General features: G+C 42.5%; 1 protein-coding gene across 2 annotated transcripts in view; it reads left to right on the top strand.

Annotated features, from left to right (window-relative positions):
• The window catches only part of LOC119187459 (neuroguidin-A), an 83952-nt gene extending 63198 nt beyond the window's left edge, over positions 1 to 20754 (top strand). For both annotated transcript variants that reach the window (XM_037435568.2, XM_075878659.1), the window contains 4 exons: positions 274 to 363; positions 10583 to 10615; positions 19470 to 19497; positions 20622 to 20754. In XM_037435568.2, coding sequence (XP_037291465.1) covers positions 274 to 363; positions 10583 to 10615; positions 19470 to 19497; positions 20622 to 20644 — 174 coding nt within the window. In that variant the 3' untranslated portion in view covers positions 20645 to 20754. The remainder of the gene's footprint in view (positions 1 to 273; positions 364 to 10582; positions 10616 to 19469; positions 19498 to 20621) is intronic.
• Positions 20755 to 21325: the final 571 nt, after the last annotated feature.

The raw sequence follows: 21325 nt of genomic DNA, 5'->3' as shown, positions 1-21325 counted from the left end.
CATCCTCAATTTGGGTAACTGTGGCTGCAGACTGTAGCAAGTGTTGGTTTGTAGATGCCAGAGTGTGTGTATAGTTTGCACTTGAACTTGTGATCTTCCTTTAATTGGCCTGGACAGTCATGGCCATCGAAATGTATCAATTTGTTCAGTGAAAATATCACATGATCTGTTCAAAGAATGACAATGTATTTTTTAGTACTTGTGTAATTAGACAATTACACTCCTTGGGGTCTACTGCTGTCCTGCAATGCATTGCTGTTCATGTTTATGCAGAACCTGGAAAAGCAGTTGGGAACCATGTCAAGCCTGAGAGACCTAACCCGTTTTGGTGATTTCTCGGCATTGGATGCCAATGATGCAGATGTAAGATATTCCACTAAATTGTGAACATATCGTGACCTTGAGCTTGTGTCATGAAACACAATCGCTCTCTCCTAGTGTGATTCCCGTGTGCGCTATTCTCGTTTTGCAACTTGAAGAAAAATGGCAGCTCCACCCAAAGAACCATGGCACACCTGCCTTTCATCTGTGAAAGGAAATGCAGTATCGTGCTGGTTGGTACTGGCGGTATTGTACTATAGCTGGTTTTCGCTAGAGTTTAAGAACTTTTCCTCGATTAATGTACATACTAAGCCTATTAAGAGCTACATGTTTGTTGCTCCTGCTTTAAACACTTATGTTTAGATGACCAGCAATGTCAAAATCCTTGATGAAATTGACCAAGATGTTTAAGTGTTCGACCTGAAACCAGTGGCATGAATAATGTATCTCTGTATGGGAATGTCCATTATCTGAAACACTCAAGAAGTGTTTGACATCACAAAAATGAATAAGCACTGTTGGATGGAGCATTTATGTAAATTCTCTTTGGGAGGACAGCGATGGTTGTGGGTGAAGCCGGCATTTTTTTGTTTTTAGGTTGTAACTGATGAACTATGGTGTTGCCAATGTGTAATTTGGCACACTCTAAAACGCGCCTGGCACATGGTGGCACCTCATGGCAAGAAGCGGATCTGATCCAAATGCCATAATCGATTTATGCCAGCTACTAGCCAATAGCAGCAATCTCTTGTATGAAGGCCCTCCAGAGAGTGTGTACTGGCTACTATGTGAAGAGAGGGTGCTTGAGAAAGGGGGCAACCTAATTCTCAGCTTGTGAAATCTCCTTACTGCTCACAGCTGTAGGATTTGGCTCAGCTGTTTGTAGCAGCATCTGCTTTTCACTGTGTGTTTTTTTACTAGGTATAAGGGGGGTTCAAGAACCCTATAATGCACAAGTGGAAAGCAGAATGTATAAGGACTGAAATGCTAAAGGCACTTATCAGTTGCTGTAACATGGCAATTTAGCAGGTCACGGAATTTGGGCACTTACTGTGCAGTTACTAAAGATCACAATCAAAAGCTGACAAAAAAGAGTATAGAGGAAAAAAAAAAGGAATCAGCTGGCGGCACGTGAAGCATTATGCATTTACCTTCACATAGTAAATAACATTAGAGATGTATCTCCCCTAGAGCTTGTGAAGTCATGGCCCCAAAAAGCTGTGCTAGTGTAGGCTTCTCTTGAAAAAAATTCAAGAAAACTAGGCTTGTGCAAATAGGGAATTTTAGGTTCGAAGCGAATAGTGGTTTTGATGGAATGATTTCAAATTGAATTTTAATTGTATATAGTATCACATATAAAAAAAATGGGCATAAGTAAAATCTCGATGATATGATTTCGAAGGGAGCATGTAAACTATTCGTATCATCCCGAATTCGTATCCACCAAAAACAAGTTAAAGCTGATCATGATGATGAACAAGAACTTTATTGGGGTCAACTTCTTGCTGAAAAAAGTTCATAAATGTTCTTTTGAACTTTCCAGCTTTCACCGCCTCTCAATAAAGTGCCGCGGTTTCTTCACTCATGCGCATTTAGTCTTGGCATCAAAGGGAGCGAAAGTGGCTAAACTCACTCGCTTCGCCGCTTAAGCAGTCTAAAAACGCACCGTGAAGTCGATAAAAAAAAAAATCAGTCTAAGAGAATTCCCACTCGATAATTCGAGGGAAAACGCCAAAACGGCCGCAAAACCACATCCACGGCCGCCGAAAACGTTCACATTCTTTCTACCCTTCGTATACATGCCACCACCGCCATCTTCGTTGCTTCAGAATTTATTCCTGAGCATTAAAATCCCCACCGAGTTCGAGTTATGCATGCAAAGCACTGAAAACAAACAGCTTATACCTTTACAAATATGGTTTCAGGAGATAAGTCAGAAGAAGCTAGACAAGCATACGTACCGGCAGTGGCGGCGACAGATTCAGCCGGCAGTGCAAAAGTGAGACATATAGTGCAAAAGTGAGACAAAAGTGAGACGCTTATAATGAGCGGATTCAGGCTTCATTTTTCACTGAGTCGTTTGTAAAATTTTCCACTTGCTTATCACGTTCTTTCAGCTTATTTGCAATCTTCTATTAAATATACTGTTCATCACATTCACCACTAGCTTATTTGTACACTAATAGTGTGACTTCGAGTAGTTGATTATGGAAGTGAAACATACGGTAGGGGAATCAACAAGTTGCGTTTATCATGCATTGGCAAGCAGGCATTCAGCTGAACGGAGGCTATCCTGGTGACAAAATTAAAAATTAGATATATGCTTTAGCATGAAATTGTGTATAGTTTCACTGTACATCATAACAAAAGTGATTTTTTCAACTCCCCTTTGTGCTTGAGCGACACTTCTTAAAAATTAGAATTAAAAGTATTTTCAAGAATTGGAAAATGATTTAATTTGTGCTTCTGTTCGGCCTCTTTGAGAAAGTTGCACGGCTTTTTTTCTTTGGTGGGCAGGGGGTGAGGTGGGGGCTTCTCTTGTAATGATTACTGGCTTGTTCTGGAAACCCTCGGCATCTGGAAACCCTGGGCTGTAGTAATCCAAGTTGTTCAGAACCTTGTCTGCACATGGGATAATGCCTGCAAAAATGCCAATTATAGAAGATTGGTTTTTCCATGCAATTTTTCACTAAAAGCAGGGGAACTGGCTTGTTCTGGAAACCCTCGGCATCTGGAAACCCTGGGCTGTAGTAATCCAAGTTGTTCAGAACCTTGTCTGCACATGGGATAATGCCTGAAAAAATGCCAATTATAGAAGATTGGTTTTTCCATGCAATTTTTCACTAAAAGCAGTGTGTTCCCCTTAAGAGAAAAAGAATGTACTTGGGAAGGTCATGTAATGCACTATACACATACAGTCGAATCTCATTAATTCGAACATGCTTAATTCGAACTTCCGGTTCATTCGAACTCACGATGAGGTCCTGTTACAGTGGCTAGAATAGGGAAGTGTAATGAGCGGCAAGCGGCGCCTACGGAGCGCACTGAAGCCTCCGAGGAGGAGCCGCGTGGGGAAGCGCGCAATCGTTTAAACGTCGTTTGCACGTTTCCGACAGTTTCGTCGGGCGCGTTCATCCTTGTTTTTTTTTTTTTTTTTAATTGCGGTGGCACTCTGACACCAGTGCTTCTGTATGCACTCTTATGGCGCGAAAAGAAAGTCATTGCTTCGTCCCCCGGGTTCACTGCAGGCTATTAGTCAGCTGAAAAAAAGCATGCGTTGTTCGGCGTTCCAAAGGACAAAGCTCTGTTAGCACAGTGGCGTAGAGCGATCTCGCGTGCTGACAAGCTGCTTCAAGATAACTCGGCTGTGTGCGAGCTGCACTTCAGCGAGAGGTACATCTCCCGGCACTTCGAGCACACTTAGATGGGCGGAACTGTCTGCATTGAAAGGGGTACACCCATGGGCGTGCTTGCCGTTCAGGGGAGGGGGGGGGGGGCGAATGTTTATTGCAAGGTGTCCCCTTTATATTAAATCAGTGCATGAGGCAGATTTTACGTCACCCATCTAGATAGAACAGATTTAACGCCCCCGTCCCAGGTGGCCAGCCCCCTTTGCCTCCCTCCTGTGGACGCCTATGGGTAGGACTTTCGGAGAAGCTCTTCACATTTGTCGACGCCTTTGAAATCACTTTTTCAAAGTGCTTTAGCTAGAACGAGCTTCACAGTGACAGCTTGGAAGAGCTTGTTTCCTGCTTGAAAAAAAAAAAATATCTCACTGGGCTGCACACAACATGGTCCGAGCTTCACCAATCAAGTAAACAAGGTTCTTCTGCTCACCCATTTGCGTTTTTACACAAAGGTACTCCACAAAAAGCGAGCATCTTCCCGTGAAAAGAGGAAGTGCCTGAAGCTCAGGCACATAACCTAGGCTTGCAGCCCAATGTTCGGTGGGGCGCTTGTGAACTAATAAACTTTTTTCTTGGTGATAAAAAAAGGACGTGCAACAAATGATTAAGAATGCATTGTTGTAAACAGATAGTGAGTCACTACTCGGAAATGTGTTCTATCACCTGTGTGCAGAAATTAAGAGATTTCATTCAGACATCGCTCGTGGTTCTCGCCTCATGATTATGACACTTTGATTGATGTGGCTTCATTTACAGGTTTCAGATTTTGGTGCACGTTAAAAAATCCCAGTTGGTCAGAATTTCCGGAGCCCTCCACTACGGCGTCTCTTATAATTATATGGTGGTTTTGGGACGTTAAACCCCGCATATCAATCAATCATCAATCAATTATTTACAGATTAGTGCTTGAGAAAATGGTGGTTCGCCGTGAAAAAGGTTGCAAGCAATGGCTCACAACTGAGCTCATCGTTCCACATTGTATATGACATTTGCATTTACAATGTGACCTTGGCACTGTGGTGGCGTGGTGCAAAAAAATTAAAAATGCATTTTGGTGTAAATAATGTTGTTTTTCTTGTTATACCAACAAATGCAAACCCTTCTATTTTTGTTCTTGCTTGTCAGGCGCACAATTTGACCGCGTTACAGATTTTAGGTACCTTGGTGTTTACTTAACTGCCGATTTATTAGACTTGCATACAGAACAGAAAAAGATAAAAGGGCAAAGAACTGACTAAGATTGGTGTTGACTTCCAACTGGTTTCTAATTTGAAAAAAAAAAAAAAGTAGAAAGAAATGATTAGAAAAAAAATGATTAGCATGTACACGAGATGGTATACTCCCCAAAGGCCAACAAGAAAAACCAGCAACATAGTGCAGGATAATAAACAAACCTACAAGAAACACAAAACTAATTCTAATCCAGGTGTGCATCATCACTCACGCGACAGAAACGCCAGCTCTTTTTGTGCAAACGTAATAGCTGGCTTGTTGACTGAGTCACTTTTTGCGGTTGCTGCTGCTTCATTTATTGCAGTTTCATTGTGATGCTTAGCAGAGACAGTGGTCCTTTCAAAGGATAGAATGCAGTCACATTGTGGGCAGTGGCCAGCAAGAAACCCATCCGGCTCTTTACTCACTCTATTACTGTGTTCTTGTAGTCTAAAATTAAAGCAACAGCCTGTGTATCTCATATAGGTGAGAGCACATGTCAGGGAGATGTTACGTACTACACACTTTGTACAATCCACATAAAGAGACAGTTTTCAAGGTGCAGAATGCCGATTTATCTTGGAATAAGCACGTAGGTTATGTGACTGGTAAAGCTAATGGTGTATTAAATTTCGTTAAAAAGAACTTCCAAGTCTGCCCCAAGATGTCTTGAGGGCACAGGGTAGGGCAAAATTTGAAAAAAAAGTAAGTTTTTGTTTTTCCTGCAATTTGGGAAGGGTGTTGTCCCTTTGTGCATATTTTCCACATTCCTGCTTTTCTTAAACAGCATTTTCGGTCGCTCAAAACCAGTTTTTTCGAAAGCAAGTGGTGAGTAAAAGCACACTTTAGCGCCAGCCCTTCGTATGTGCTCTGTGCTTACACTCAATTTTTCTTCTAAAAAGTGGCTAATCCTCCTATATAGAGGAATCAGTATAACACAAAAGTGAAACGTGTCTTCACAGAGGTAATTGAGAATTTATGGCGAATTGTTTTAGGAGCAGTAACAAATGGCAGTCACGTTAAGAACGGCAAGCAGCTCAAAACTTGCAGCGCCACCTGAAGCAGAAAGCCCGCACGAAATTGGCATACACAATACACAGGACAAGCGCGGACCAATAACTGTCACAGCGCGACACCTAAAGCGTGCTGTTCAAACAGAAAGATGCATGAAACGAGCGTACAAATATACACAGGACAAGCACAAAAAACTGTCACAATTCTTCCTGCATCGTGTATCAGCAGTGCGCTCCTTTTGTAAACGCGGCTGCGCAGTGACCTTTGTCCTCTCCCGAATTACGAGTCTGATAAGTGTGTGCATAGGAAAGACCACGCTCCGTGGAGGCAGCGCTTTGTTAAGGCGACGACCTTTAGAGTGTGCCAAACGTGAGCGCGTCACGCCCTCTTGCCGCTGATAACAAAAACGGGCTTAAAGTTTCAAAGCTCTGAGAACTGCCAAACGGTGTATGGTGTGTATAAATGGCTTGCCGTTTGCATTCGAGACAACGTATGCTCTGTGGCGTAGTGGTTAGCACTGTGCGTTTAGAAACGAGAGGTTGCTGGTTTGATTCCGCACTAAAATGCTTGCCATCTAGTTTTTTTCTTCGCAATCTCTTAGTATATTTTTCAACGTCACTTATGTGACGGAAGTACATCAGTGGAGCCATGGTGGGCCCTGCCATGAAACACTTTTGTGTTAAAAACATGTGCTCTGCACTTACTTACAGTCCATTTTTCAAAAAAAGAAAAGGAAACTTCATGGACAAAAGTCAAAATGCTTGTCTAGAGTGAGCTGTGTATAGAATAGAATATTGTCAGGTAACTTCTAAGGCAGTTCGAAGACACTGTGCGTGGACGGACAGACGGACAGATCTAGCTAGCCGCTTACATCGGGGTGCTCTCATGATCACCCCCTTAACTTGGCGTGAACCAAAATTAGTATGGGAGTGTAAGGTGGTATGCGCTGGTCAACGCATGAATGATGTCATAGTCCCGCCGCGTACGTCGTCAAACACTTTCCGCCAAACAGTTGCAAATACCCGCAGGCGGGTATGTGCCACAGGTGATTGGCACTTGGTATTTACCCAGGAACAATGGGAACACACCTGGGCAATTTCGACGCGTGAGTGTTAAGAAAAACCTGACATCGGCAATGTTGACCCGACAAATTAAAACAATTAATGTCCGGGTCCCAGCAGGAATCGAACTCGAGCATTCTGCATGGCAATCAAGCATTCTACCTCAGAGCCATACCAGGCCTCGCAACTGCTTTTCAAATACAGTAGACTCTCAGTAAACGAAAGTCTTTTAAACGGAACTGCTGCTTAAATAGAACAACTTCCTTTGGTATTATTGGTTTCATACTTGAATGCTGGAACCCACTTCACCTCTTAGTAAACGGAACTCCTGTTAAATGGAACACATTTTCCCGGTCTTTTCTGGTTTCGTATAGTGAGAGTCTAGTGTAGACCCTAATGTTTGTGAAACGTCACTTGTGGTTACAGTGCTGGCTATCTGATTTTATAAAGCTTAGATATGTACTTTTTTATACAGTCGTCACGTCGGGTTAACGTCAATTGTAGTTGGGCGCCGTGCGCAGGAGTTGATTTATGTAGCAGTGTCAGACTACCATTCTCCTGAGCACCAACGCTTCATATCAGTTTATCACTTCTGGTGTTGCTAATACTCATGTTCCTGTGGGCATTGTTGCACAAGTGCAAACAACTGGTTATTTAAACATCTGTAATTCTTCAACTTATGTTTGTGCATGCAACATTTATACATATGTTCAGCGTCATTTCGTCACCTGTCGCTCAATAAAAAAATTGCAACATGGTCACCTTCCGTCCGCATGCTTCGCATAGCGTCGATTCCCAAGGTACAGCGATCTGCAGAATTTTTTCATGCTTGTTGATAAGCTTAGGTGCAGGGGGTGAAAAAAGTCTTCAGCAAATGTAAATTTTGTCGCAACCCATAAAATTCTCTTGTTAATGTGAATAAATAATGCCAGTGATGAACCGAGGCACTGAATGCTGATCCAGCAAGCTCTTGATTGTTGAACCTCTCAGCCTTTTCAGCATTCTTCAAGGTGAATCCCATGCCGGGTGACAACTGGTATGCTCTAATGGACACGACTATTATTTGTGGCGCAGTTAGACCAATAGTGCAACGGTTTGCTATAAGTATTGAGTTAATGTAAATTGAGTCGCAGAGTGCTGTCTTTCTTCAGAGTCTTAAGAGTTGTGACATTGTGTATTGTTCCTGCATTTAATGATGGTAGTATTGCAGGAGGCAAAATTCTGAAAAAGTTAGGATTGAAGCCTGCCCAAACTAGTCAATTCGCTGAAAAACGTTGACTTCACTAGAAGATACATTGCACATAGAGCTGCATGACATCTCGCAAAACAAGCAAGACAAGCATTACGGGAGGCTGAAAAGAGAAAAATGCACTTTGGCAATAAAAACCAAGCTTGTAGTTGCTAAGTAAAACAATTCAACAGTGTTTGTGAAAAAGCGTGATAGCCGTTTTCTAACTTTAAATGCGAATATCTCAAACAATGTTTTTTATTACTTAGGTACGATTATATCTTATGTATTTGAAGATAACTGTGCGATTATTTTTTGTTGTAACTTGCATAAATACATACAGCTACTGAGCAGAATTGAAGTTTAGCACTAAACATTTATGTTACAAATTTTCATAGATGCCAATTAACTCAAAAGTCAAGTTCTAGTGGTGAAAAGTTCACAAGAATTGTAATAATATCTAGGTTTTGATATATGTGCTTCAGTTCAAAGAGCAGAAAATTTGGAAGAAAATGTATGGATTATGTGAATATCCCTTAGTCACTGATGAAACGGTACCTCAGAATGACCAAAAATGCATGGAACGTATAGAGTCTACGCAGTGCTCTTGAAGAAGCTTTGCATGTCACTTGTACAATCTATCCACATGTACCACCTATCCTTTAATATGTCTGTACCGTATGGAGTCCTCATGATCAAACTATGATCTTTACACCTGTATACAAAACCATGCCACATGCTTTGTCTGGCAATTACAACTTCGATTCCAGTATAACCTGCAGAGAGGTCATGACACCCAAACTTCAACCATAATCTGGGTTGTGTGGGTTGACTCTTGTACGGTCACAGACAAGCTGGCGAAATTTGAGCGAATTCGGTCGAGCCTTAATTTATAATCAAAATTTTTTCACAAACAAGCAAGCGACCTGAGAGTTGGGCAACACTGGCACGATCGCTAGTTGTGACATCACGCTTTCTGGGCGTGCTGTTGCGCGCTCTGCGTTCCGCAGAATGATAGTGTTGTGTGATCAGGTGCGCTTGCAGTCGAACTTTTTCTGCGTTGTCCAACTTACCACTGGAACTAAATCACTTCCAGGGGTTGAAACAATGCCACCGCGTCACCCATGTAGCGCTAGTACTTGCAGCAAGCAATATCGGAGGTCGAAAAGTGTCCTGTAAAAGTGCAATGCGTATGCCGTTAGCTAATATGGATAAATATTTATTGGAACTCATTGCAGGCAGTGCCATAGTTGAGCGTCACCCTTGCTTTTCTTTTTTTACCAGAACCGAATGCAATCGACAGAGTTCAAGCAAAGATTCGGTCAAAATGTATATCGTGAGTAACCGTAGCGCCACACTGACATGCCCTTTGCTTCGGCTTATGTTTACATATGCCGCATGCAACAACTGATGGAAAAATGATGGTCCAACTCGTAGCATTGCTACGACCACTTATTTATTATGTGCAGCACTGAAAGACGTGCATGCACGTATGCTAGTGAACAAAAATCTGCACGCTTTGCCAATTCCACGGCGCTAAGTAACACTTGCTCGTAAATCCAGCGTCGATAGACCTCCTTATCCTAAGCTCGTTTTTCAATCGGACACGCTTGAAATAAAGCTACCTATCAATGCCGAAAGCGGTCTGCAACGTTTGCCACAACAGCGAGGTCGTTTGCATCTTGGTTCACACCGTCGTCGACGCTTTTTTTGTCATTTGAGCTGGTGCCGATGGAGTCAGTCAAAATGAGCAACGTGCACGACGTAGTCGCCACATATGGTGATGGTACCAGTAACACACCCCAACACTTGCAACCATCTACCTTCGTTTTTTTCGCCGTAAATCGTCAATTGTCGGGTGACCATGTCAAGACCCCTTTAAGAGAGTAGCTTGGGCTGAAAACTTTTTCAGCAGCAAAGAAAATTTTTAGGATTAAAGTTTTTTGTTTCTACTTTTTGCAGTAAAACTCTTATATTAAAAGTTTATTCATGATGGGCCCACACTACGTATTATGTAGAAATGATCATTAAAAAGGAAAAAAAATACATTAAACAAAATGTTGCATGAGCATTCTCGCGCATTTTTTTCTCTTATTCCATGCAAATGGAATGGATATGGGTGCTGTATTTCCTGTTTGCATTTAATTCTTCATTACGAGATGTGTCCTTTTGGTGAATGCACAAAAACAGCTGTGCAAATTGCTTCATTGTCCGAATTGTGATACTGGTCTATATTTTTAAACCCCTTTAAGGTAAAGTCCGCTTGGGCAATGTAGGCTACATTATAAATAAATGAATGCAAAATAAATAAATGAATAAATGTATTCATTCATTTACAGGACCTGCAGCCACAAAAGAAAAAGGCCAAAAAGGTAACTTTTTTCACTGTAGTGCTTATTTGGGCCAGTTGGTACATGTTCATTAAAAACAAGAAACAATAGAAACCACAGGACAAGACAGCGACAGAAAAAGCACTGGTCCGTCTTGTCTGGCTGTTTTGTGATTTGCACTGCTTGTTGTTCTCGATAACATATTTTTAGTTTCCTCCCAATCAAGATGAGAAAAGCATGTTTTTAGTGTGTTAAGAAATGTTGTGAAATATGTTCTATAGATTATGCGTAGTGGTTAGAGCATCCGCCTCGCATGCAAGAGGTCCGTGGTTCAAATCCCGGTGCCGCGCAGTTCCCAACCGGATTGAAAAAAAAATAAAAATTCGCGTGTTGAGGGAACTGCATTAAGAGGCCTGGGGTGCGGCCTCACCGGTAACCACCGCCGGGAACGCACTCCCTCACCAGAGAAGGATTGGCCACCCTGGTGCAGTATCTGGCCACTACCTCCCACATGCATACGTCAAATAACTCACGGCCCTCAGTCCCCAGCAGCTGCGAAGCAACTGACCACGGCGGCGGTCAGATCTGCAACGCAGCAGAGGGTGCTAAGAATCTCTGGGTCCGGACAGGCCGCCATTGGAACCTGAAGTTGGCAACGTTTAACGCTAGAACCTTATCTAGTGAGGGAAGTCTAGCTGTACTATTCGAGGAGCTAGAGGGTGTTAAATGGGATATAATAGGGCTCAGTGAGGTTAAGAGGACAGATGAGGCCTATACGGTGCTACAGAATGGGCACGTCCTTTGCTATCGGGGCTTGGCAGACAGAAGAGAACTGGGAGTGGGGTTCCTAATTCACAGAAACATAGCTGGCAACATAGAGGAATACTATAGCATTAATGAAAAGGTGGTAGGTATCGTAATTAAACTGAGTAAAAGATACAAGATGAAGGTAGTACAGGCTTACAGGCCTACATCCAGCCATGATGACGCTTCAGTTGAAAGCTTCTATGAAGACGTGGAATTGGCAATGAGTAAGGTAAAAACACAGTATACTATACTGATGGGAGACTTTAATGCAAAGGTAGGGAAGGAGCAGGCTGGAGACCAGGCAGTAGGAGATTATGGCATCGGTACTAGAAACGCCAGAGGAGAGCTACTAATAGAATTCGCAGAATGCAATAATTTACGGATTTTGAATACCTTCTACCGAAAACGAGGAAACCGCAAGTGGACATGGAGGAGCCCTAATGGCGAAAATAAGAACGAAATAGACTTTATAATGAGTGCACACCCAGGCATCGTGCAGGATGTGGAAGTGGTTGGCAAGGTACGATGCAGTGACCATAGAATGGTACGGTCTCGAATTCGCCTAGACTTGAAGAAGGAACGACAGAAACTGATACGCTAGAAGCCAATCAATGAGCTAGCACTGAGAGGGAAAGTACAGGAATTCAGAGTGTCGCTGCAGAACAGGTACTCGCCTCTTAGTGAGGGAACCAACCTTAGCGTAGATACAATGAATGATAATCTGATGAGTATTATTACGGAGTGTGCAGTGGAAGTTGGAGGCAGGGTAGTTAGACAGGACACTGGCAAGCTTTCCCAGGAAACGAAGAACATAATTAAGAAGCATCGAATCATGAAAGTGTCAAGTACAACAGACAAAATAGAACTGGCAGAGTTTTCGAAGTTGATTAATAGATTATGTTCTATAGCAGTGTGTAGATATAAAAATATGAAATATGAAATGAATGTATTTTCAAAAGGCTCTGAAACTTTTCGTTATGAATAAGACACTTGAGAAAAATTCATTTATGCGAGCAAATGTCCATTTAATAAAGTCGGTGAGACATGAGAACTACTTTAAAATGAGAATGTTTGAAATACTCTTGGGTGATTCCCTGTAAGATCGAACAAAGCACGGCTGGTCGACATCTTGAGTTTCGTTCAAAATTTTATATAATATTGCCTAATTAGTGATAAAAAGAGGCCTGCAATTGGCTTTGTTCTAAAAATTTTTTTAGAATCACAGTAAATCAATAATAACGAAGAGGTGGAGTACCACGCTTACCTGCTCTGCTGTTTTTTCTTCATGAACAACACAAAATATATTGGAGCTACGTAGCTTAAATTTGTTCAGCTAAATATAGATGTATATAGATGTACATATTCAGTTATTTTACGCTTCTTTGGGCAGTTCAGATATTTTTCTAAAAATTCTCAAAATTGTCGCAGAAAATGTTTTTTGCTTAGTTTGCAGGCCTTTATTTCAAAAAGGGCTTACGATAGAGTGGTGTAGATTTCACACTACTTTCTCAGCATGCTTACTTATAAAGCTGCAAAGCTTATATTATTGAGAGTTTCACAACTACCGCACGGTAGTTGGGAAACACTTCAATAGGAAGATTTAATTGTGCTAATTTCAAGAAGAGAGCATGCAAAGGAAACTTCTACCAACAATTAAACAAAAAAATTCCTTAAGCTTTTCCTTCTTATTCTCCTGCACATTAGCTTTCAATATCAATAATAACATGTTGCATAATGCACTTTCACTTGCAGTTACGGCCCGTCAAAAAATGCCCTTTCGTTAGGATAGGCAATTGTAGATCGTACTTCCTGCCCGCTAAGTATGTAATGCAGGTCAATACTTTAGTTCCTAAAATGCAAGCAGCACTGGAAAAGCAGTCGACTGCACTGAGGAGGGCAATTTCAAAATGATTAGGCCACGGGAGCGGCCATGAGTGCTGAATTAATGAGCAAGCAAGCGCGCACAGTCCGGTGTGTTATGGGGCAAAGTGAGCTCAATTTTGTGTACTCAGACGGATAGATACAGCTGGGAGTAACTTCCATGCATGTGCATTGGAGCGTCGCTATGCTATCCGCCCTTTGCTCACATCGCAGCCTCGCGGTGTGAACTCGGCACATCAGAATTTCAGGGGTAGCAGACATAGTTTATGCTTTTTGTGTACTCAAAAAGTTAGCACGAACAAAAGCGCCGTCTACTTTAGGTACTTGTATATTTAAACAACAGAAGCGTCCCAAGATGACTGATCTAACTTGGGCGCCGCAGGATTCCAACGCACATGCTTGGGGCTGTGGGGTCTCAATGTAGAGAGAACGCCACACTCGAGTGAACAGACACAGTATACACGGTCGGAACGACCCAAAACAACACAGATTTATTTAACTACTTTTCAAAATGACGATATCGTCAGCCGAATTATTATACATCTATTGTGATCCACACGTTAAACAATCTTACACAATATTAGACAACACTCAACAACATGACAAGCAAGGCGGTGTCGCTAACGCCTGACTCGCCACAAGGGGCCCCTGGCAGACAACCCGCGGTGCCGTGCACCGGGGCCCCACTGCGGGAGGCAACCGTTTGCGCCAAATGCCTCCAGCCGAAGGTACCCGCTTCTTTTTCGTGTGCCGCCACCCAGGCTTGCTGTCAAGAGTCACTGCCGGCACTACTGATTTAACCATAATAATGATGATGATGGTGGTGGCAATAACAAACGCGAGCACAATGCCCCCTACCGCACGGTAGTTGTGAACCCGAAATGCGGCACCCGCTTCTTTCTCGTGTGCCGCCACCCAGGCTTGCTGTCAAGAGTCACTGCCGGCACTACTGATTTAACCATAATAATGATGATGATGGTGGTGGCAATAACAAACGCGAGCACAATGCCCCCTACCGCACGGTAGTTGTGAACCCGAAATGCGGCCTATGCACGAAATACATGCACCACGAGGCCCAAACAACTTTACAGGGGTGATAGCACCCCCACAGAGCGTAAACAGAGGCGATCGGTCAAAGTCATAGATTCCCTGTCTGTAGCTCAAGTTCCTCGACCGCATTCGGCGTCCGCACAAGAAACACTTCATGGCGTCGACTTGGAAGTTAAAGTTTGACTGCGTTTCTTTGGTGGACAGCACCACGAAAACTCTTGTCAGGAAGCTGCGAGCGCTCGCTTCCTGAGCGCTCTCTTCCTGCACGCGGGCGACAGCCACTTTAGCCAGTAAAACTACGCAACATGAACTGATCTCAGTGAAAACCATAGAGGTGGTGCTTCAGGAGCCAAATCAAAAGGGAACGAACGCCAAACTATGGACAACCGGGTGCGCCTTCCCATCTCAAATGGTGGCAGCAGGCGACTTGTACTGGCCGTGCGCACAGTCCGCTGCTCACACTTCATTTGACTTCGATAGTGCTCGCGATTTGCTTTGCTGCTGTGTGTTTCATGGCGGCAAAGTAGAACTCTTAGCAAAATTATTGTGCAGACTACCATTCGAAGCACAAGAAGCTCATTTCAAACAAATGAAATTTTTGCAGTGTTTGCGACTTAAACATCACAGCTTGATGCCGCAGTGGGTCAATGAACCCCATGTGTACAACACTGATTTCTCGTCATTCACTACCGTGTGCATCACTGCTAATTTGCAGCGGCAAGACATAGTTACTCAATACAGTATTATGCCAAATCGGAAAGCCGTACGCAATCGAAAATTTCATACAATATTCAGAACCACATATCGTGCTCAGTGTTACGCAAGGGCCTTGTTCGATGGGCCCTCTTCACACCAGAACATGAACTGTGCGCGCTTGCTTGTCGGTGATCCCGCACTCATTGTCGCTTTAAGGAATGTTTTTTTAATTTTTGGCAAAAGTTTCTCTTGCATGCTCTTTTCTTGAAGTTAGCACGATTAAATCTTCTTATTGAAGTGTGTTAATAATATTGGCAGTTTTATAAATAAGCATGCTGAGAAAGTAGTGTGGAATTAGCACCGCTCTATCGTTAGCCCTTTTTAGAATAAAGACCTGCAAACTAAGCAAAAAATGTCTTCTGGGACAATTTTGAGATTTTTTATAAAGATATCTGAACAATCCAAAGAATAGAAAAATAACTGAACGTAATCACAAATACATCTATATTTAGCTGAACAAATTTAAGCGACGTAGCTTTAATATATTTTGTGTAGTTCATCACCAAATTAGAAAAAAACAGCAGAGCAGGTAAGCGTGGTACTCCACCTCTTTGTCATAATTGATTTACTGTGCTTCTAAAAAAAATTTTAAAACAAAGCCAATTGCGGATCTCTTTTCATCACTAATCAGGCAACAATATATAAAATTTTGAAAGAAATTTAAGAGCTCAACCAGCCATGCTTTGTTCGATCTTACATGGAATCACCACCCTCTTGTAACATGTTATCTCAGCCTGAAAAAAGAGAAAGAAAAACAGTATGCAAGTTTCCTGTGGATGCATTTCTTAAAGCTTATTGTGGGCTGCCAGTTTGGCGAGCTCTGTGTCATGTTTCTTCGTGGGACCTGGCAGACTCCTTTAAAGGTTGTTGATGTCAGTGATCCCACTCTCGCGCCAATGTGCGCCAAATCAGATTTGCTACGCCATCCTGATAATATCAACGAAAATTGCGCAAAATGCGCCAAAGTTGGATTTGGGAACGTCTATCACCGCCAAAAGTCACGCCGGCGCATCAATATGTGTGCACCTTGTTGTAGGGCCTACCAAAAGCTGATTAAACAGCGGTCGCGCATGCGTCCTAAAATTCACGATGCTATGTTTGGTGCGGACACAACTGTGTTGGGCAAGTCCGCTTAAAGGCGAAACATGCATCCGCAAGGAATGACGTCTAGTCCAATGGGTAGCATGAAATTGTGCCGATGTAATACTAAAGCAATTAATAATACTAAAGCATGTAATACAATTAATAATAGCGGCATGTAATACTAAAGCGATTTTCACTAATAACCGCACGCGTGCCGCTAGAATTTGTGTCACGTCTATTTCTGTACATCGCAATCTAATTTTTCGTGTTTCGCATCCGCAGAAAAACATGTGAATGGTGAGAACGCGTTGCAACTTTTCCTCTAATATACTTTATCCATGGATCATCATACAGAAGAGCTTTCTCGTGATTCCTTCCACCAGCAAATCCACGTTTATAATTGCTGCTCCGGTAAAAGCCCTCAAAAGACACTGCCCTTTTGAACTCAATGTTGCTAGGGTCCGAATTGGATATTGTCACATGTTTTCTTTTTAAATATCATCTCATTAATAAAAGCGTGCCTCCTGGTCGGAGCAGGCACAATTCGGTTTTTATGCGTGAAGCTATAGGGAGGCCATCACTGGCGGCTCTGGTATCTAAAGGCCTGTGAAGCGGCTACGCCTTGTTACACGTCCGCTTTTCGCTCTTCAGGGTCAATAGCTGACGGTTAAAAAAAAGATGGACATCATTCACAGCATCGGATTGATTGCTTTGTTTTGAAGGGAGGTAGGTGGGGAGGAGGGGGGGAGGAGGGGGGGGGGGGGCTGATTCATCGCTTGAAGGGTGTAGTAGCTGGCATGCGCTATCTCGAGGCATATTGAGACTGCTCGTAAAATTTCTGTGCTACTATCGTCTGCTTCGTGTTTACATAACTGACAACTTGAAAACCGCTTCGGCAACTGAAGTGATCATTGTCCTTTTAGCCAGTGTTCTTCTTAGTTACGTGATATCAGATCTGAAAGATACAATTTGTTAGTTTCATTTACGCTCTTAGCAATGAATGTGATACCAATAAATTGTATTGTTATACCAAATAATAAGGCTTGGCTTCATCTGTGAGAAGCGCTAGCGGCGGGGTTGCCATTTTGCCATTTCCAAAGTCCGCGCTCTTGCCGCACTCCCAAAAACTTGCTGCATGCGTGGGGTTCGATATCTGCGACTTGGGTGACTATATAGAGACCCCTGAAAATCTCTTGCACGCCGATGCATGTACAGATGGAATCAGACTTCTCTAGAGCGCCTAGCCGGTGCTTTAGCTTGCGTTTTCTTCAGCAATATGTAAGGAGAGACCCCGTAATGAACCAAACAAGGTCATGCTGCGTGTTAAGCCAATGTGCCTTAATGTAAGCATCAATGGAAGTTTGTAACTAACGTGAGATAGCAGCCACGGCCAGCAACAGTGTCGACAGGCACGCGCTTCGCTGCTCTGATAATATCTGTACACTACAATTGACACGTACGAATGGACCTCCGAAATGGCGCGATGATGGTGTGGCCGCCTTGCGATCGAGACTGAGTGCATAACCTTATATGGCCGCTCTAGGAAGCGAAGCACTTTTCACACAGTCTGTTCGCGGTGAAAGTACAAGGTTGAAGGGTATACCAGTTGTAAATGGTGTGTGAACCAGCAATCACACCCTTGAAGTCAAAGTTCATAACAACGCCCCCACACCCTCAAGTTCCTAGCTTCTTCTTGCTCCTTGGACACGGACGGCACGTATCTCTGCTTGAGTAACAATCGATGGGAGGCCTGGCACACGAGGTGATGCTATCTCATCCGCCTTCAGTGCAAAGGAGATAAGTCGGCTCTTCTGATCTCTGCTTTAGCTGCATTCCCGTCGCTCCCGCTTGTGCGCTTTTACTTGCGTGTAAAACACACAATGCACCGAGGCATGTTATCGATTGGGACATTACACAAAACATGACCAGTGGCGTTGCCAGGAAGGGGGGCACATTGAAAACATGCCTCCCCCCCCCCTCCCGCCCACCTTTAAAACTTGGCATATATAGCGCACAATGACCGTTAGCCTGCCTCCCCTCCTTCAGATCAAGGTGGAACCCCCCCGTTTTTAAAAAAATTTCTGGCTACACCCCTGGGGTCGGCAAAAACCAGCCAAGAATGTGCATATAATTGCTATCCCATTAAACACAAAATGGCTCTTGCTTTCAAGTCGTCTTTGGCGTACACATAAGGTACCCTGTGAGGTTTTTTTTTATGCACTGCTTTCTAGAACACATGGTAGGAGTTTTTGGGGTATAGACAGAATGCCCTAGCCACATAAAATATCGCTGCAAAAGGAAATTGAAGTTTGTTAAATTGTGTAGTTTCAGCACAGAGATAAGTGCCGGAGGAGGTTGGCTTTCGGAGACTACATAACTGAATGACATCATGTTACGCTCAGCTGTCTAATTGGTCGTGAAGAAAAAAAAAACCTTTCATTATTCTTGAAGTCATCTTAGGAAAATGCTGTTGTGACTGTATGAGTCTCTAGCATTCTACATCACAGCATTTGTCTACCATACCTGCTGATAACCATATAGGTGAATTTTTATTGTTATTTCATGAAGTACCATTTTATTGAACCAGTGTGCTGTTTATTTGCTATGAAAATAATCACTGAACAAGTTTTTCTGGGATGCTGATCAGTGTGATGCCATCATTCTTGCATCATCAACTGAAATAGGGAGTGCTTCTAAGATGAATGGCTCCATGAAACTGGCAGACTCTAAATATTTCTTAGCTCTCCACAAGTGCTTCAGAATAACTTCTCATGTCTTTGAATTTAAATGCAACTTGGTTCTCCTCCAGGATTTCAAGTTAGCTGCTCCAGATTGCTCCAAAATGGAAAATTTCGCTGCTACAAAGTGCTCCAAAATAGAAACTTTTGCTGCTTTAAAGTGCTCCGAATGGAAAATTTCGCTCCTCTAAAGGGCTCCAAAATGAAAATTTTGCTGCTCTAAAAATTGCTCCCAATCAGAAGACCTCAGTAGCGTCACTGTGACGTCTATCACTTCTACTAAAGCTTGGCATTTAGAACCCATATGATTTCAATATTTCACTTGTAATCTCCCCAAACACCCTGTAAAGAAAAATTCTCAAGGCATTGGGCATTGAGGGTGTGTTTTAGGGGAATTAAAAGGACTTCATTACATGAGGAAATATAATGAAATCTGGGTTTTAGAAGTTGAAGCTTTGCATCAGTCTGAAGAATTTTTGAAAAAAGATGGTACAAGAAGAAAATTCAACGTTTGCTGTTGCCCCTTGCTCAGTTTGCTACGATTGTTGCACTATGCTTACAATCTTTTTCCCTTCTTGCAGGTGTACAAGAAGAAATGGGGCAAGAAAGGTATGCAATGAGTATACTTGACAAGGATTTCTTCTTGGCCTAGATGGTATTGCTTACTGTATGACATTGTGCTGGTAGTAAAAAACACACTAGAGAGACGAACATGACATGAGCCGCCCATGTCATTGTGTTCATGTCTTTCTTGTGTGTGTGTGTTTTTACTAGTGGCAGAATATCATACAGTATGTAATGAAAGTGGTTTGAAGAAGTAGGACAGCCTTGCGAATTATACATAAATTCTACATTTATAGAGCAATGGCCATGCCAAGTTTTATCGAAAGTGTGGAACTGTTGCTAAGTGGTTTCATTAGAAAAGGCTGATGTAAATAAATTTTATTACCTTACTTCATTGGTGTACCAATTCAAATTTTCAGCTTTGGGAACAGCAGTTTTAGTTGTTAACTTGCTAATGTCCAGCTCGCTAAACTGCCCCAAAATGTTTTAAGCTGTACAATTCTTGGATACTTTATATGGGCGATTGGAGAGACTTGTGACCATATAACTTATGCTCTCAAGTTTTTGCACCAATGTACACTTTGAAAGCAGCTCACAGTTTCACATGCTGTTTTCTTGAAGCAGCCCCTTTGGCAGCAGGGGGATGTGACATGCAGGAGTGCTTCACTGTTGCACGCTACTGTGCATAAATTGCATCGTCAGGAATGACTTGGGAATCCCTGTGAAATGTAGAGTATCTGTATATGCAAATTAAATAATGTAGAGTGTGACGAAGAGGGATAATAGAGGCAGATGCCATGAAAAAAAAAAGGTTCCTCATTTTCATGACTGCCTTACACTTTCCTTTGCCTTGACTACGAAAAGCTTTAACGAACATAGTTGTGCATTACTCTTTGAATGTCCATTTACAAGCCTTTTTGTGCTTATGTCAAATTTCAGATGAAAGCTTTTGAGGGGTTTCATGAGTTGATTCAAGTTAGTCTGCTCAAAATATAAATTATTCTGCTTCAAAACCTTTTTCAGCTGTCCCGCTTTCTGGCTGAGTAAGCATGGATGTGTTTTACACACCGAGGCCACCTTATTTTTTATGTATTTAGCCCAATTTCTAAGTCCACATAACCTGAAATAATGTGATATAGTGTTTTAAACAGTGACCTCATTTCTTACAGGGTTTCGGAAAGGAAGACGCTGAGGCCATGAACATGCACGGCACACAAAAGCATCTTTTTGTGCTTGGTAGTGTTGTTACATCTTTACATTTTCACATATATAATTCAATGTATAAAAGTCTGATAATGCAAATTTTGCTGAGTGCAGTTCTTCTATTTGATTATTGTTAGTATTCATGTTCAGAATTTCTTTTTTACTGGAAAACTAATCCCACCAGGTCTTAGTTCCGTTGCTCATCAGTAGTTCTTGAAAACCAGTGGTACAACATGATCGTGTAGAATGTGACCATCACCTGTAAGGCCTCTATTCATGATTCCAACTGAGCATTTGCAACTGGAAGAATGGGTGCAACTGGAAGAAGAATATTCAGGTTGAACCTCAAAGCGAAAAAAGTTATCAGATTTTGACGCACATCCTACACTCGCGGCTATCTGACTTTGTTGATAGTACGGGCGAACAGCTGCTCTGATTAGTTACCACAATGGCCAAGTGCAAATGAAATGATACGCATTGGCATTGAAAAAGGCATGGTCCTGCAGCTGCGTGAAAGAAAACCATGAACTAAGCGACTGAGCTTCAGCTTCGGATTGTCTGCGACTCAAAAGCAAGCCAGTGGCAAAAGCAGGGCAGTCTTATTACCCTTGCTATCTAGCGATGGCTGTGCCCATGCTTGCTGAAGGGCGGCAGTTTCTGGTGGTGCCAA

The sequence above is a fragment of the Rhipicephalus microplus genome, chromosome X, assembly GCF_043290135.1.
Source record: "Rhipicephalus microplus isolate Deutch F79 chromosome X, USDA_Rmic, whole genome shotgun sequence".
In the NCBI taxonomy this organism is placed as follows: Eukaryota; Metazoa; Arthropoda; class Arachnida; order Ixodida; family Ixodidae; genus Rhipicephalus; species Rhipicephalus microplus.
Note: the sequence above shows the minus strand (reverse complement) of the source record. Positions and strands in the feature narration are given on the sequence as shown.